Consider the following 14907-nt stretch of genomic DNA (forward strand, 5'->3'; position numbering starts at 1 on the left):
TACAAACTTTATCCTATTTCAAAACTTTTGCATCATATGATAAGTGAATAACCTTACCTGATATAGGTCATTTAATTGCCTCTCAATATAATGTTATGCTAGTTCACATTAGTCTAAGACAATGCCTGGCATATCTCCCTATTAGATCTATATTACCTACACCATTGGAGTACATAATAATTACGATTGGATTTTTTAATGATTGTCATTTTGTACAGGTACTATTAATTAATATTGTTAATTATTGTTTATGTTTATCTTTTTTATTTTTTGTAGGTGTTAATGACATTATATAAATAATGTTGATATATTATGTAGGTGTTTCTAAAGCCATTCGATATAATTGTGCTTAAGGGTGGAAGATTACATATGTACCTCACATTGAGTATTTCAAGTTATTGTTTAGTTCAAAATCTAATATGGCCACTCAAGAAACAATAAACATTGATTGATTTTTTTTTTTTTTGGTAATGATACTAAACATTTTGTATTAATGTTTATTATTTATATTTGTTTATGTTTTATATTATGTTATGAGCATGTTATTCAATGAACGATTATTAAATTTAGGGGTTTAAGGTTATGAACATGTTATCCAATTGAGATTGAATAGATAATAAGCTAATGAATATTTTATAAATATAAACTAAATATAAACATAACAACATATAAAATTAGTATGTCAACATAAAATTAGTATCAATATAAAATTAATTCCTATATTTAAACATCAATCCATCTCCATCGATTTTTTGCCTCAGTGATATACATGTGGCACAAGAGAAGTGTGCTTTGTATCATCTTAACAGGTGGTGAATCAAGCAAGGATAATGAAGTGGCTAACACTGTTGGTGGTAGGGATGGTATGGATGTGAGTGGGACAAGAGGTGCTGATGGACCATGTATGAACGGCCTAGGAGTAGGCTCTGCTATAATCTTCGGATGTGCCGGTGTAGATGGGACTATGGATAGAGTAGGCACAAATGGCCTCAATGGTTTAAGTGATCTGAATGCATGAATTGATGGTGTAAAAATCAATACCGATATAGACTAATTGCTGCAGCCGACAATAGTATAGTCAACCTATATAATATGGCTCATACTCAAATAAAGACATCTCTCTAATAGTCAATGTTTTGACCAAATCTGTCAACCAATATATGATTAACAAAAGATAAAGCCATCGAGCTCCACTACAAAAATATTAATAATGTTATTAGTATTGATATCATATAATTTAAATTAATCAATTAATAAAAAAACCTTTAAATGATAAATTTTATAACTTACTGAATCACTCATATATGTAGTATAAACCTACTGAGGCTAGAATCCTAATCGATGCTTTGGATTTTGAATTTAAGGTTGTGAAATAGTTGTGAACTAGACATCATAGTCTAATGAACACTTTTCAGGCCTTTGATATCTTCAGCCTCAATGCTCAATCGACACAACGTGTATATCCCATTGTTCTCATTACTGGTCCAGGAAGTTATATATAACATCGTATTGGTTGAACGATGATCCTCATCGAGCATGAGAAAAGGCCAACGGTCTCCATGAAATAGTTTGTACAATGCTAATTTGGTGTAAAACTTTCTCTGGGTGATACGGCTCTATGAATATCCCACATTTGATACATCGAGTGAAAAAAATAATCTCATCCAATGGGTGTGTCTCCCATGTATCGACATATGGGGCTTAACACATGTTTGATACTATTAACCTATCTAAACTCTCACATAAAGCTGGTAGCATATGAACATAAGTATGAGCCTTCCATCATCAAGCATGTGATAGATCACTTGAGTATGTCAAATTAACGACTGGGCCAAAAAATGGAAAGTGCTCGTAATCCACACTTACGTGAAATGCATAAGTAATATTTAGTTAGATAATCATAAATATGACCAATAAAAAATAAATCAAATTATTATAATATGTTTTAAATAATTATAAATACATACCTAAATAAATTTCAGATATCCAATGATCTGATGCATATGTGCCCTACTCCCAATCCCAAGTTGTCTATACAAGTAAGTGAGTTAAGTTGTCCCCTAAGCATACCTTCTAGTAATAGTAAAGTCCTTTAATAGGGGTAAGTACGCTAGTGAGACTCTCGTCATGGTTTTGTTATAAAATAAAGTACTTCCTACCAAATATAGTAGAAAAACACAAGATGCACATACAATCGCTTCATCATTTAATGCATTAGTGACATTCCTAAAGGTTTCACGTAGCCAAGATAATTAAATAGTAGATCTCTTACCCAATTTGATCTCCCTTCTAGCATCATCATGGGAAACTCTAAGCAACCTCAACAATAACGTGTTTGCCTCATGTATCATTGACAAATTAGGAACTATAACCAGGACACCCCTAATCAATATCTGGAGAAAGATGAATACATTGTCCAGCATGATAGTCATCTCATCGAACAGTATATGAAATGTATTAGTCTCTGGTTACCACCTCTAGACAAAAATGAAAACTATTATTGCATTGATAGTATGATAGATGCAGTTGATGAATGAGCACAACCTTGACTGGATTACATGGGCTCGGATCCTACAGCGTGCATCATCTAGATGCCATTATTATAACTTTGGCCCATGCCTAATTGACTTCAACGAACCTCACTCCTATAACAACATCAATAACAATAATAAAAATATTAATACAGCATTTCCAATATCAATATCATACACAATATCATCAACAACTACAACCAACCATTAAACTCTAAATACATAAACTAACATGATTCATATTTTATAATTCAAGTGATTATGTGGTCATTCCAAATTTGAAATGCAACATGAGAAATGAAACTCGATATAATTGAGGTATCAATCGAACCCCTTGGGAATGACTCCACATGATGCTCATCATGGTGAAAGTTGAATGCTCAACCTGAGGAATGTCATCAATCGTATGTTCTTCAAGCTCATTATCCCTCTTATTTGTTGTCTCCTCTAAGAAGTAGTCGAATGCCTCCAACTTGAACTGACATTAGTTTTGGTACCTTTACTTTGGGTACGAGTTATACTTGTAACAAAACACAACTTATTAAAATTGTCAATTCAAAGATAAATTTATAAAATATATTAATTTATGAAAAAATTGAATAAAATTTGTACAATCAAAAAATGAATCTTTAAGCTTATTAAAAATCAATTACCGAAAGGTCTTAAGTCTTCTCAGAAATTAATTATCGAAAAGCCTTTAATTTTCTTGAAATTTCATTTCCGAGAGATCTCAAGTTCTTGGATATGTACGTTTGAGAAGGCAATAGCCTTCTCGAAAATAGATGTCTGAGAATACTATAGTATTCTCGAAAATGGATGTCCAAGAGATCTCAAATATTCTCGAAAATATATTTATGAGAACTTAAGGCTTCTCGGACATTCATTCCCGAGAATACCATATGTTTCTCAAAAATTCATTTTCGAGATATCTCTAGTCTTCACAGAAATGCATTTTCAAAAAACGTGAATTCAACCAAATTTTACTGTAAACCATAAACCTTATTTCTACATGAATTTCAACTACATTTCAACCAAATTAATCGCAAAGAAACCTAGAAATGTTACCTTTAATTAGTGAAAAATTATAAAATAAAGTTGATTTAGGATTAATTTGATTGATTTAAGGCTTTGATCCGAGAGAAAAATAGAAAATGAAAGTGAAAGGGTAAGAAGGGAAAATATAAAATGGGTTGTGAGGTGTATTTAATAGAATAAAAAATTTAAGTTTGAATTTGGAATGCATTTAATAGTGAGGTGTATAAAATAAAAATGAAAGTATAAATAGAATTCCTTTTTTAAAATTTTTTTACTTAATAAATTAACTAATGTTTATCGAGTTTTAATTCTAAAATTTAGGAGTTACAAATTTTTGGAAGGTATGTACAAAGTATACATGATGAGTAAATTATAATTTATAAATGAAGCTTTTTCCTATGGATTATAATTTTCTAAATGATATTTTTAATTAAATCATGTTTGACTAGGTCGAAGATTTGGTTGAAAACTTTATAAAAAGTGTTGTTTGAGTAGAGTTATTTGTTCATTTATAAAATTTATAAGATTTTATACCAAGTGCAAGTAGAATAACATTTCCTTCGAAGATATATAATATAATAAGAACACATAAGAATCAATTGCAAACTTTTTACCATAACAAATTATAGAAGGATTCTCATGAAAAGAAAGTGTACACCATACTAATTTTAAAAGGAGTAAATTTCAACTATTAGCAATTAAAAACATGATTTAATTTTGTTCAAATATCTTTGTCCGATGGAGTAAATGTTACGAAAGGAATTTTCTTTAAATTCTTTTATAGCTACATCTTTATCTCCAAGATTTTCTTTTTTTTTTGTTATTTTTAAACGTTAAACTTTGCATTCCCTTACAAGTTTTATTAGTTATAAATTATAATAAAAATTATATATATAATTGTATATCCGCCGGGCTTGAAACCAAGAAACTAAATCCTGATACTTACAATCTGTTAGAGCAGATTGCGGAAGGATAAGAAAACACAATGGGTCAGGCCTATCTCATAAATTTGTTAGCCTTGTACCTATCTTTAGTGTAGCCTTTAATCAGTCAGGTTACTTGTCATCGAAATATGTATTTTTTTTTTTTATATTCGAGATTTAAAAATTAAATTTTGATTACTAAAATTAAAATTAAGAGTTAATTGCACCAGTAACAGATCACACGACTTTTCAACATCATGTGAAGGAAACTGCAATAGCTTTGCGAGCAAAAGTGAAGGGCGTCTGAAGTTGGTTGCTTGGCTTTTGCCAGCGATATGGTTCAGAGCACCCATCTGTGCCATCAAATAGTACCGATTGGCTCAACTTCAATTATAAAGTAAACAAGTTGTGTTGAAAGGTTGAGCCACCTAAAACATGCTAGGTAACATCCATCAAAAAGGAAAAGACAAAAAAGAAAAAAAAAAAAACTTAAGCATGTTACATGTTGCAATAGAACTGTATATGTCATTGATATTTCCTGACTTTCAGTTAATTTCTCTTGACATTTGTCACTTATAGTTTTTTTTTTTTTTCTAAATTAATTTGAAAGAAATAGGTTGTTCTAATCCTCAGAGTAAGACGCAAATGTGTAGGTTTTTTTTACTCCTTTTGTGGAGAGTTCACCTTATGGATGGTACCAACGAAGAGCTACAAATATCTTAGTCTAAAATCTCTTAATTATTATTGGGATAAACGAAATTATTGTTGATATATAATTTTCAGGATCTAAAATTTTTTTTATTTTAAAATTATGATTTTTTTTATAAAAAAAACTTACACAACAAAATTTATAATAACTTGTTCAAAAAATCTAAAACTTGATATTTAATAACCCAAAGTAATGTAATTGTTGCTAAATTTTAACACAATTTATTTTATTTTATTTTATTCCCAAACAAAAACTTCTTGCGAAAAAGACTAAAAATGAAAATTGAAAAAAAAAAAAGAAAAGAAAATCTTACTCTAATAAAGCTGAGAACCGAACCCTCGAGTCTGATGTACAAAACATTTGAGCTTCAGCCTCGTTCGTAGACAACTCTCCAATGGCCACCGAAAACAAAGCAAAACCCAACACTGCCACAACCAAAGGAAAGAAGAGGAAGCAATATCTTCCCTATAATGTTAGGCCCCCAAACCCAAACTCAACTTCCTCTTTTACTGTGCTGTCTATATTTTTATTTATTTTTTGTATTTTACTTTTTTCTTTTTCTATGCAAACAGAAAGCAGTTAAGAAGAGAGGCGCTTATCCATTAAGGCCTGGGGTTCAAGGTTTCTTTATCACTTGCGATGGTGGCAGAGAACGCCAAGCTGCTCATGAAGCTATCAATGTTATTGACTCTGTATGTTTTTCTTTTCTTTTTATAAATTCATAAAAGTTCTTCTTGAACCCTTTTTTTTTCAATTAAACTTAACTGTCGGATCAGTAACTGATGATTTTCCATCTGGGTATTTGTTTGTAATTCAGTTTCCTTGGTTAGATTTAACTTTTTTTAATTAATGGTTGGTGATTGTCATCTAGGTTTTCGATTAATGTTCAAAGTTTTTTTCTTTTTTCTATATTTATGTATTTTCTTGAAATGGTGCTCCATTTCTTGCTTTGTAGTTCTTTCTCTATATTCAAACCGTATATTGCTGAAATTGCTCTGTTGGAGGAGTCAAGATTTTTAGAAGGGGGTTTTTATGCAATATTAAATTGAATTAGAGTTTTGATTTTGAGCAATTAACTTGAAGTGTAATCTTAGACTCACATTAACTTCTATTAATCTATCAATGATAGACTTGATTTGTGATAACAGTTGTGGCATTGCACTTTAAGCCTGCATCTTTTCACATCTTAGCTGCTCATACTGTTATGGTTTAGTTCTTTTGATAATGTGTTAGTTTGTTTTGAAGTGCATGCTTTTTTTCTGAACCATTAATTAAGACTATGAGGCAGAGCTGATCTTGCTGTTGGTTTACAAATTATGCTTACTATTTTAGAAATGTATGTTAGGAATATGCAGTAGTAACTATTAGGGATTCAGGGTTTGCTTGTGTATACCTGATATATTGTTCTTGCAGCCCCTTTCAGTCAATTTATATACACAATAAGGATGTCAAAACAGCACATCAGTGATAGTGGATAGGAAAAACCATTTTATAGCATGTTTCATAATCTGCTTGCTTTAAAATGTCCAGTTAGTTTTGTAATTAAATGTCTGTTTTTTGTCTCTTGCTGCGTTTAGACCCCAATTCTTTCTCCACCAATTGTAACATATGAATTGCTTATCAAGAAACTTGGGCTCTAATCAAAGATGAAAAGTTGGATCAAGAAGAGAAAATGAAAAGAAAAGTTGGCTGATGTTGCTCACCAAATTGATTGGGAAGATAGCTGGTGACATTCTATTTGTTTGACTGGATACATCTTTCAAAACCTTGTATATGGAGATATTTATGTATTCATTCTCTTGAGAGTAATGAGGTTTGTGAAGAAGAGAGATTATCTCATAGAAGAGTTTTTTAGATTATTGTTTTGGCCCTCTATTCTTGCAGCTGGAAGAGAACTGTTTATAGACACAAATTCGTAATTTAATTTCTTTGGAAGGGAGTGAAATATAAGGAGAAAAAAAGATAGGGAAGATTTTCTTGTTTCGTTTTGCTCATTTTCTTGTTTTTCTTTTTTGGAATTGTTTTTTTAGATATTGTGTTCTTGGTTCTCAATTTTTACATCTTCTATCTAATTTTGGATCTTGATTGTTCTTTTTGGGCTATCATCTTTTGTTTATTTGGCATCATTACAGACAATACCCTGCTCTTAGCATTCTTTCAAATTGAGGTTGTTTAGTGACAAATAGAAAAAGAACTTCTTTTGAGAGAAAAGGATTTTGTTTTACTCCATTTATCTTTGTTAGAAACTTACTTTGATATGAAAATGCTGTCTGTGGGTGTTTTGTAACAACTCATATAACCCACATCTTCCCTTTCCCTAATGGAAAGAGGTTTATTGTCATGTATGGCAGCTGAAAGGAAGTTTCGAAGTTTAGATTGTTTATTTCTATTTTCAAGTTTAGGTAGTTTCCAATGCTCTCCTATGCTATTTGTTTGCGCATTTCCATTATTCTGATTATTTGATTTTCTCACAGTTCTTTGAAGAGCTAGTCCATGGAAAGGATTTCAGAGAGGAACCTGCTGGGTTACCAAATAAGCCTATAAATAAAAAGATTACTTTCTCATATAGTGATGATGAGGCAGATGATGATGAAGAAGAGGAGGGTGATGATGAGGGAGATGAGGAAGGGCAACAGGAAATGATTAAATCAGATACTAGTAGAGAAAATGATGCTAGTCAAGAAAGTCTAACAAATAAAGATTTGGATCATCATAATTTAGATGATGTATGCCATGGAAAGGTAACGGAAGAGACTAATGATAGTAAAAAGGATGGAGGAAATATTGAAAATCAAGCAGATTCTGAGGAGCCACCAGTGAAGAAACAATGCCTCAAAATAGATACATCAAAGTCTGCAACCAATGAAAAAGAGAAATCCATTGATAAGCTTATTGAAGCTGAGCTCACAGAGCTTGGAGATAAGAGTAAGGTTGGTGAGCTATGGCTGCAAAAGTTTGTAATTAATTATGCAGATTAATTGGCTGCCAGAAAGAGGAAAAATACATTTTGAAAAAACATTTTATTAGGGTGCTAGCATACCTTTTTGACCAAAGTTATGTTGTTGGCATTTTGAATGAAATTGAAGCAATAAAGCAATTATTTGCTTATTGGAAACGAAAGTGAAAATAAACTAAAAAAATGCTGATGCTATATTTTCTTGTAAATTTATTTGAATTTAACATAGTATCAATAATGCAAATTACTTAATTGAAGATTTACACATATTTCTTTTGATGCAAGATGGAAGTAGTCCAAATAAGGATGTTCCTCCCATGTTACATTGAACTTCACTAATAAAAATTTAAGACATACTAACTTGTATTTAGTCTGTCAATCGGAAATATGGTTTATCTGATTCTTTTAGTTGTCAACAAATGAGTTATTCATGATTTTTTGTTTGCTACTCTTTTTATTCAAATTCAATTCTCATTCTTAGCGTTGAGTTGCTCAAGCTTTCTTTAAGGAGCTTAGTTCTTGTTATCTCTTGTAAACAAACGGGGTGATGCATGCCATTATTGCATTTTTCTTTTCCTTTTCCAGTTTTTTACTTGATTCTTCTTTCTCTGCATCATGTCCAAATAGAGGCGGTTCCTCAACCTTGATTCTGGTTGTAATGGTGTTGTCTTTGTTCAAATGCGGAAGAGAGATGGGGATCCTGGCCCTAAAGATATTGTGCAGCATATGATGACATCTGCTGCATCAACAAGGAAGCACATGTCAAGGTTCATTATTGGCTTTCATGTTATGTTAAATATACAAAGCACATGCCCATAGGAAATGTCATCTTGATAGTAGCAAGCTAAAATCTTAATGTTTGTGTTATTTAGGTTCATTTTAAGGGTCTTACCAGTTGAAGTAGCATGCTATGCTTCAGAAGAGGAAATTACAATAGCAATGAAGCCTCTAATTGTGCAGTATTTTCCAGTGGAGACACAGAACCCTAAGAAGGTATGGAATAGATGAATCTCATCATTTTCTTTTTCTTTTATTTTGATTTTCAAGCGATAAAATGTTATATTTAGTGCTTCTAAGTGTAAGTTTTCTGTAAAAATAAAAGGACATGTATTCAGATAAGTTAGTTTGGAATGCATAGGATGGAAAAAAAGGTGCACTGAATTCGAACTTGCTTTCTGTAACACATTATTATATTTTAAAAGTTCTTTAAGCATATCTATTGTTTATCTTTCATTGATCCCATTCAGACTGGCTTTAATCAAACTTAGATTTGACACAATCCAAATGCATGATTAATGCATGATCAACACCATTTAAAGGCACAAGTTCTAGTTTCAGCTCAAGTTAGGTTGTTTTGCAAAATGAGAGATGTCACTTAATTTTTCTTTGTTGAGGGAAATGACAATTTGGACCTGTCAAACTTTTTGAATATATGTTGGCAAATCAGGCTGAAGGTGTCATATACCTGCCAAGTGGGTTTTCACTAGTTTGACTTGATAGGAAATTAAAATGTTCTTAGAAATTCTAAGATTGACAACCACGGCTTTAGATTGTGCCGCAGAAGTGTTCATCCAATATGATGTTGTGGACTTCGTGTCTTGTACCATTTGCTTGTTGGGAGATCTGTGCAAGATGGGCCTAAAGCTATACATAATAAAAGGAATCAAATTATTCATGACTTACCATTCAATTCATGTTTCACTTCGGTATATAAAACTAAACTGTCTAAAGTATTTTAAGGTCTTCATTTAGCATGCAAAACAGGTAATTTGAACCGATCTTTTGATGATTTATTCACAGGGTAAATGTCTTGGTATTATTTGAGGGATCCTTTTATCCCCCTGTATCTCTCTATCTTTGAATAAATTATGTGTATAATTGTTAATTTCATTTTGGGTAGTCATATAATGTTTATATTAGATACAGTGCCACCCCCTCAAAAAAAAAAAAAAAAAAACCTTTTGCATCTTTTTTCCTCTATATATAATATATATTAAAAACATTTATAGTATGGAAGAAGGATAAATATCTTACTGTTATCATATATAGATCTGTTTTGTTGCGTCAAGGACCCTACATGAATAACTCTGACAGCATCCTTTTGATTTAATCAAATTGAAAAGTATTATATATGTGCTGGTTTTGTAACTTCTATTCTGTGCAGTTTGCTGTACTGTACGAGGCCCGTGCAAATTCTGGTATTGACAGGATGAAAATTATAAATTCAGTTGCTAAGTCTATACCTGCACCGCACAAAGTTGATCTTAGCAATCCTGATATGACAATTGTGGTTGAAATTGTTAAGGTGAGGACGTTATCTTTTATTTCTAACGTTTGTTCAAATTTGCTTGTTTGCAAGATCACTTAACCCCCCTCGCTGAAAATTTAGTCCAGCCTTCCTTTTCTAAATTATTGGCCAAAAGGATATGCTTAAAGATTGATCATTCTGTGTTGGAGACGATTCAAATGTAATCACTTACTTTAAACTAGCCATGATAATGACAGTTAAAATCAAGGCCAAAAAAATGGTATTTGCTTCTGAAAATTTTAAAGGTGGAGAATATTTCAAAGAGCTGGAGTATTTTAAAATGCCTGAATCTGATTTCTCTTCCACTCTCTAGAGAGTATTTTAAGCAATTCTTCATTTGTTTTCATGCTTCTGCATGTTTTAATTTTTAGGATTTGAATATAAATCGTCATACCTGACTAATCATTTTTCTATGGACTCTATACTCACTGACACAAGATTCACTTGGTTGAAAGGGAGAAAAAATGGTGCTATAGGAGAAAAAATGGTGCTAATGAATCTCACTTGTTGTCTTTGTTTATTGTTTTTATAAAAGCAAATCGCTTGTTGTCGTTTCCTTTTTTTTTTTCCCTTTAAATGCAAATCCCTGTGCATGAAAAATATTTTTTCATTGATTGTTTCTAGATATGCTTTCTGATAGGCAGTTTCATTCTTCTCTAAACTGAATGATATTTTGTCAGACTGTCTGCTTGATCGGAGTTGTTGAGAAGTACAAGGAGTTGGCAAAATATAACCTGAGGCAACTTACATCGCCAAAGCAATAGATGCCGGTTACATTGGAGCTGCAGCGTTTAAAAGTCCTGTTAACACTTACATCAATGCCGGTAGTGATTAGGTTCAATCTCCATCAATTTCAAATATTGAGGATTTGGACTCATAAGGTGAAGTTTTAAGAGATCATTTCCGTTAGGAAGCTAGGTTTAATGGGAGAAAGAGGAGAGTTACCATATACTATGTTGAATTTGGACAACTTTCTCCTATGTTTCATTGAAACGTGGAACGTAAAGCAAACCTTCTCCCATCTTTGGCTATGATAGTTACTTATTGAAAAGCTTCATTGAAACTTTGAAGCTTTTCATTCAATGATTGATATATCTATGATCAAGTTGCCGTTGGTCTCAAATTTAATTTTCAATATCATGAAGCATGTATTGGTTTTCCGTACGAAAAAAGTGCGTTAAATTCCCAAACTCAACAATTCTTGAACATATAAAACTCTACAGGAGATTTGGTACTTCCCAGAACTCTTTTCTTGAACACTGAGAATCAAGTAAAACAATTCAAGTGCTTTATCATTAATTATGAAAAGCATACACTACATAGAAAGACAATTTATGCTTTCCACCTCTTAATCTAGTTATTAAGAGGTTTTGAGTAAGGCATGAAATAGGGGTTTTAATCCCGTCATCCATCTCTTCCTTTCTAAGAGCTTTGCCTTCCGATGAACCAAAAAAAGGACAAATTTTATTCATTTTTTCATTTGTCCAAAGGAAAAAAACATTAAAGGGGTTCTATTAACTTTTTTCCAAAATCATGTTGTTGCCCTTTGATTTCTCAAATTATGCATTAGGAGGTTTGTACAATTTCTGAACCATCTTCCTATATTCTGCAAAAGATAAAAATATTCAAACAATTTTCATCACAAAAACAAAAAGATCTGCTGATAAAACACTAAGTGAAGCCATTCAATCTACAAGGTACCTTGTTGATTGCTCCAAAGTTGAGCTGCTTGGGTGTTCAAAGGTGAGCTAATGTTTGGTTCTGCAAATCAGATTACCAAAGGATTAAAACTATTAAAAAGGGCTTCTCATTGTAGCTCCAGTGTTTTTCAAAAAAAAAAAAAAAAAAGAAGAAACAGAAGAAAGAATACCTCCAAGCAGACTCTGGATAGATAGCAGAATGGTTCTTACATCATATGCAGATGACCATTTATCCTACAACAAATACAAATTATGTCCAAAGACAGGCAATTTTTTCTTTTTTTTTTCTTTCACAAAATTTTGGGAAGTAAAAGAAAAGATTTTACCTGAAGAATGTCCAAGCAAATGTTGCCATAGACATCAACATTAGGATGAAAGCAGGCAGTCTCAAACTTAACCTTTGGAGGCTTAAAAGGGTAATCATTGGGGAATGCAAGAGATAGCCTGTATTCCGTTCCTTCAAATACAGTGTCTTTGCTTCCTGTAATTGTTCCTTTCCAGCAAAATATGTTGTCCTCTTCAGGGAATGCTGATACTCCAGAATCTCCACTCATCTACTCATTAGTAATAAATTTAAACAATATATTTAGAAAACTTTAGGACAAAACCCTTAATCACTAAACAAACAATGCACTAATTTCGTTGTTTTTAAGAAGGAAAATATTAAAAACAGACAGTAGAGTTCTTACCATCAAAGCCATCAATTCAGATTGCAACCTGTTGACAAGAAAACATAAAAGAGAGATTCAGACACAGAAAAAAACGAGATAAAACACAAAAACTATGAAAGGGAAATTCCTATTTTTGTTTTAAAAAATAATCATTAACCCAAAAAATTGAAACAAACACTTGATCCAAGCTTGACCAAATGGTTGCTACTCTTGGACTTCCTCGAATATACCAAAACAATTTCAAAAGAAAAAAAAATCTAGCATTCCATTCCACCTAGTTAAGAAACAAAATCCAATGTAAACAAAATAACAAAAAAAAAAAAAAGTAAGATGCAGAACCACAAGAAAAGAGAAAAAGAAAACCTTTTAAGAACTGATTGAGAATCAACAGTCTTAGCAGTGGGGGCAGGCTGTTTTGTTCCAGTGCTGGTGGCCACTGGTGTGTTTCCTTGGTACCCATTAACGGTTGCCATTTCCTTCTTTTTCTTATTATTGATTCATCCAAAAGAAAAAAAAAACCAACAAAAATCAGCAAACAAAATAAAAAGCGAAAATTTTGAAGCACCCAAATCAAAAGACTTAAAAAGAAAGGAGCAAATGGGTATAAGAAGAAGAGATGCAAAAATGGGTTTTTTCTTTTCTTCTTCGTAGACGGATGTTTTCGAGAGATAGAGATAAGAGAGAGAGCTTGAGGGGGGATTTGGTTTTAAGATGTTGTGAGGGAAGACGCAAACGACGTCGGTTTATTAAGGTTTGAGTGCGTTGAGAAGTGGGGGAATTCAAAATAGAGTTTATTCAGATTCCAAGTGTATTTTTCTCATCTCCAACGGCTAGTTCATATTTTTCATATTTTTTCATATTTTTATCCTTTTTCTGCCCCTTTTGTTTTTTTTTTTTTTCTTTTACCTTATAGGTTCCTATCAAATAATGATGAAAAAAAGTGAGTGTTTGATAAGGGAAAGTAAGATTATTTTTGAAAATTTAATTTTATTATCCGATACATTTTCGATGATATTAGATATATGTATTTGATTCAAATGAATAAAATCTAAAATTTTTATATTTGATTATATGAATGTAAAGTTATTTACAATGATATTTTTTACTAAATTATTTTTTAAAACAAATGGATAAAACATGAATGAATGAATGAAGTTATTTTTCTCTATACAATAGCATAATACTAAACAAATACATATACAGCTCTTTATATCATCAAACTATTCCAATATAAAATTTATACCAAAATATTAGGATAATCATGTAGGATTTTAATATAGATCATGCAAATACGTAACTAAAAGAACTAGCCAATTACATCGACCAAGCAACTATTTATTGAACAAAAAGTTTAATCCTACATAAGAAGTTATTCAAATTTACAACTAAATTGTTTTTTAAAATATTAAAATAACTTTTTAATGTACAAAATAATCAAAGTTGCGCAAACTCCAATAAAAAATCTCAAAATTAAAACTTTATTATAAAAGTAATGAACTGCACATTTGTAGTTCTTAATGATATAATTTGAAATTTTTTGAGATATTCTTTTTATTGCTCGATCTCATTTAGTATCCAATACTCTAAAAATGCAACCTCTAAAAGAATAGAGTTTTTTAGTAAAGGTTATGATTTTTACTAAAAATTTATATAATTCTCACTCATTTTTTTTAGCAAGAGTCAATATGACTCTTATAAACTCTTGCTATAAGTTTTTTCGTTAATTATATATGATAAAGATAAATACAACTCTCATTAAATCTAACATTTAGCAAGGGTTAAAAAAACCCTCACTAAATATAAATAATTAGTGAAGGTTAATGTGTAGCATCACTAAATATGAAATTTATAGTGAAAGTTAATTTTGCCTTTCACTATATCTTTTGCATTTAATGAAAACTTTTATTGACCTTCAGTTAAAATTTTTACTTTTAGTGAAGGCTTATTTTGATCATCATTAAGAATTGTAACCTTCATTATGATACTTTTCATCATTTAGTGAAAATATTTAAGACCTTTATGAAGAATACTTAATTATGTAATGGACATATATATTTCTTATATTTGTAATTCT

General features: G+C 31.1%; 2 protein-coding genes across 2 annotated transcripts; one reads left to right on the forward strand and one right to left on the reverse strand.

The window, feature by feature from the left end:
* The first annotated feature begins 5547 nt into the window (after positions 1-5547).
* On the forward strand, positions 5548-11585 carry LOC111301162 (THUMP domain-containing protein). The gene is made up of 7 exons (XM_022896634.2): positions 5548-5670; positions 5771-5890; positions 7673-8128; positions 8782-8921; positions 9027-9147; positions 10319-10459; positions 11143-11585. The coding sequence occupies exons 1-7, from the start codon at positions 5593-5595 to the stop codon at positions 11224-11226; spliced, it is 1140 nt and encodes a 379-aa protein (XP_022752369.2). The 5' UTR covers positions 5548-5592; the 3' UTR covers positions 11227-11585.
* A 143-nt stretch (positions 11586-11728) lies between these two features.
* On the reverse strand, positions 11729-13519 carry LOC111301164 (ubiquitin-conjugating enzyme E2 20-like). Its single transcript, XM_022896635.2, has 6 exons — positions 13197-13519; positions 12852-12879; positions 12489-12716; positions 12333-12396; positions 12164-12223; positions 11729-12068 (listed from the first exon to the last, which is right to left on the reverse strand). Exons 1-6 carry the CDS (start codon positions 13304-13306, stop codon positions 12022-12024), a joined length of 537 nt encoding a protein of 178 aa, XP_022752370.1. The 5' UTR covers positions 13307-13519; the 3' UTR covers positions 11729-12021.
* Between the last annotated feature and the right edge of the window lie 1388 nt (positions 13520-14907).

Source organism: Durio zibethinus, chromosome 15, assembly GCF_047325235.1.
Source record: "Durio zibethinus cultivar Kanyao isolate XHJ-2024 chromosome 15, ASM4732523v1, whole genome shotgun sequence".
Classification (NCBI taxonomy): domain Eukaryota; kingdom Viridiplantae; phylum Streptophyta; class Magnoliopsida; order Malvales; family Malvaceae; genus Durio; species Durio zibethinus.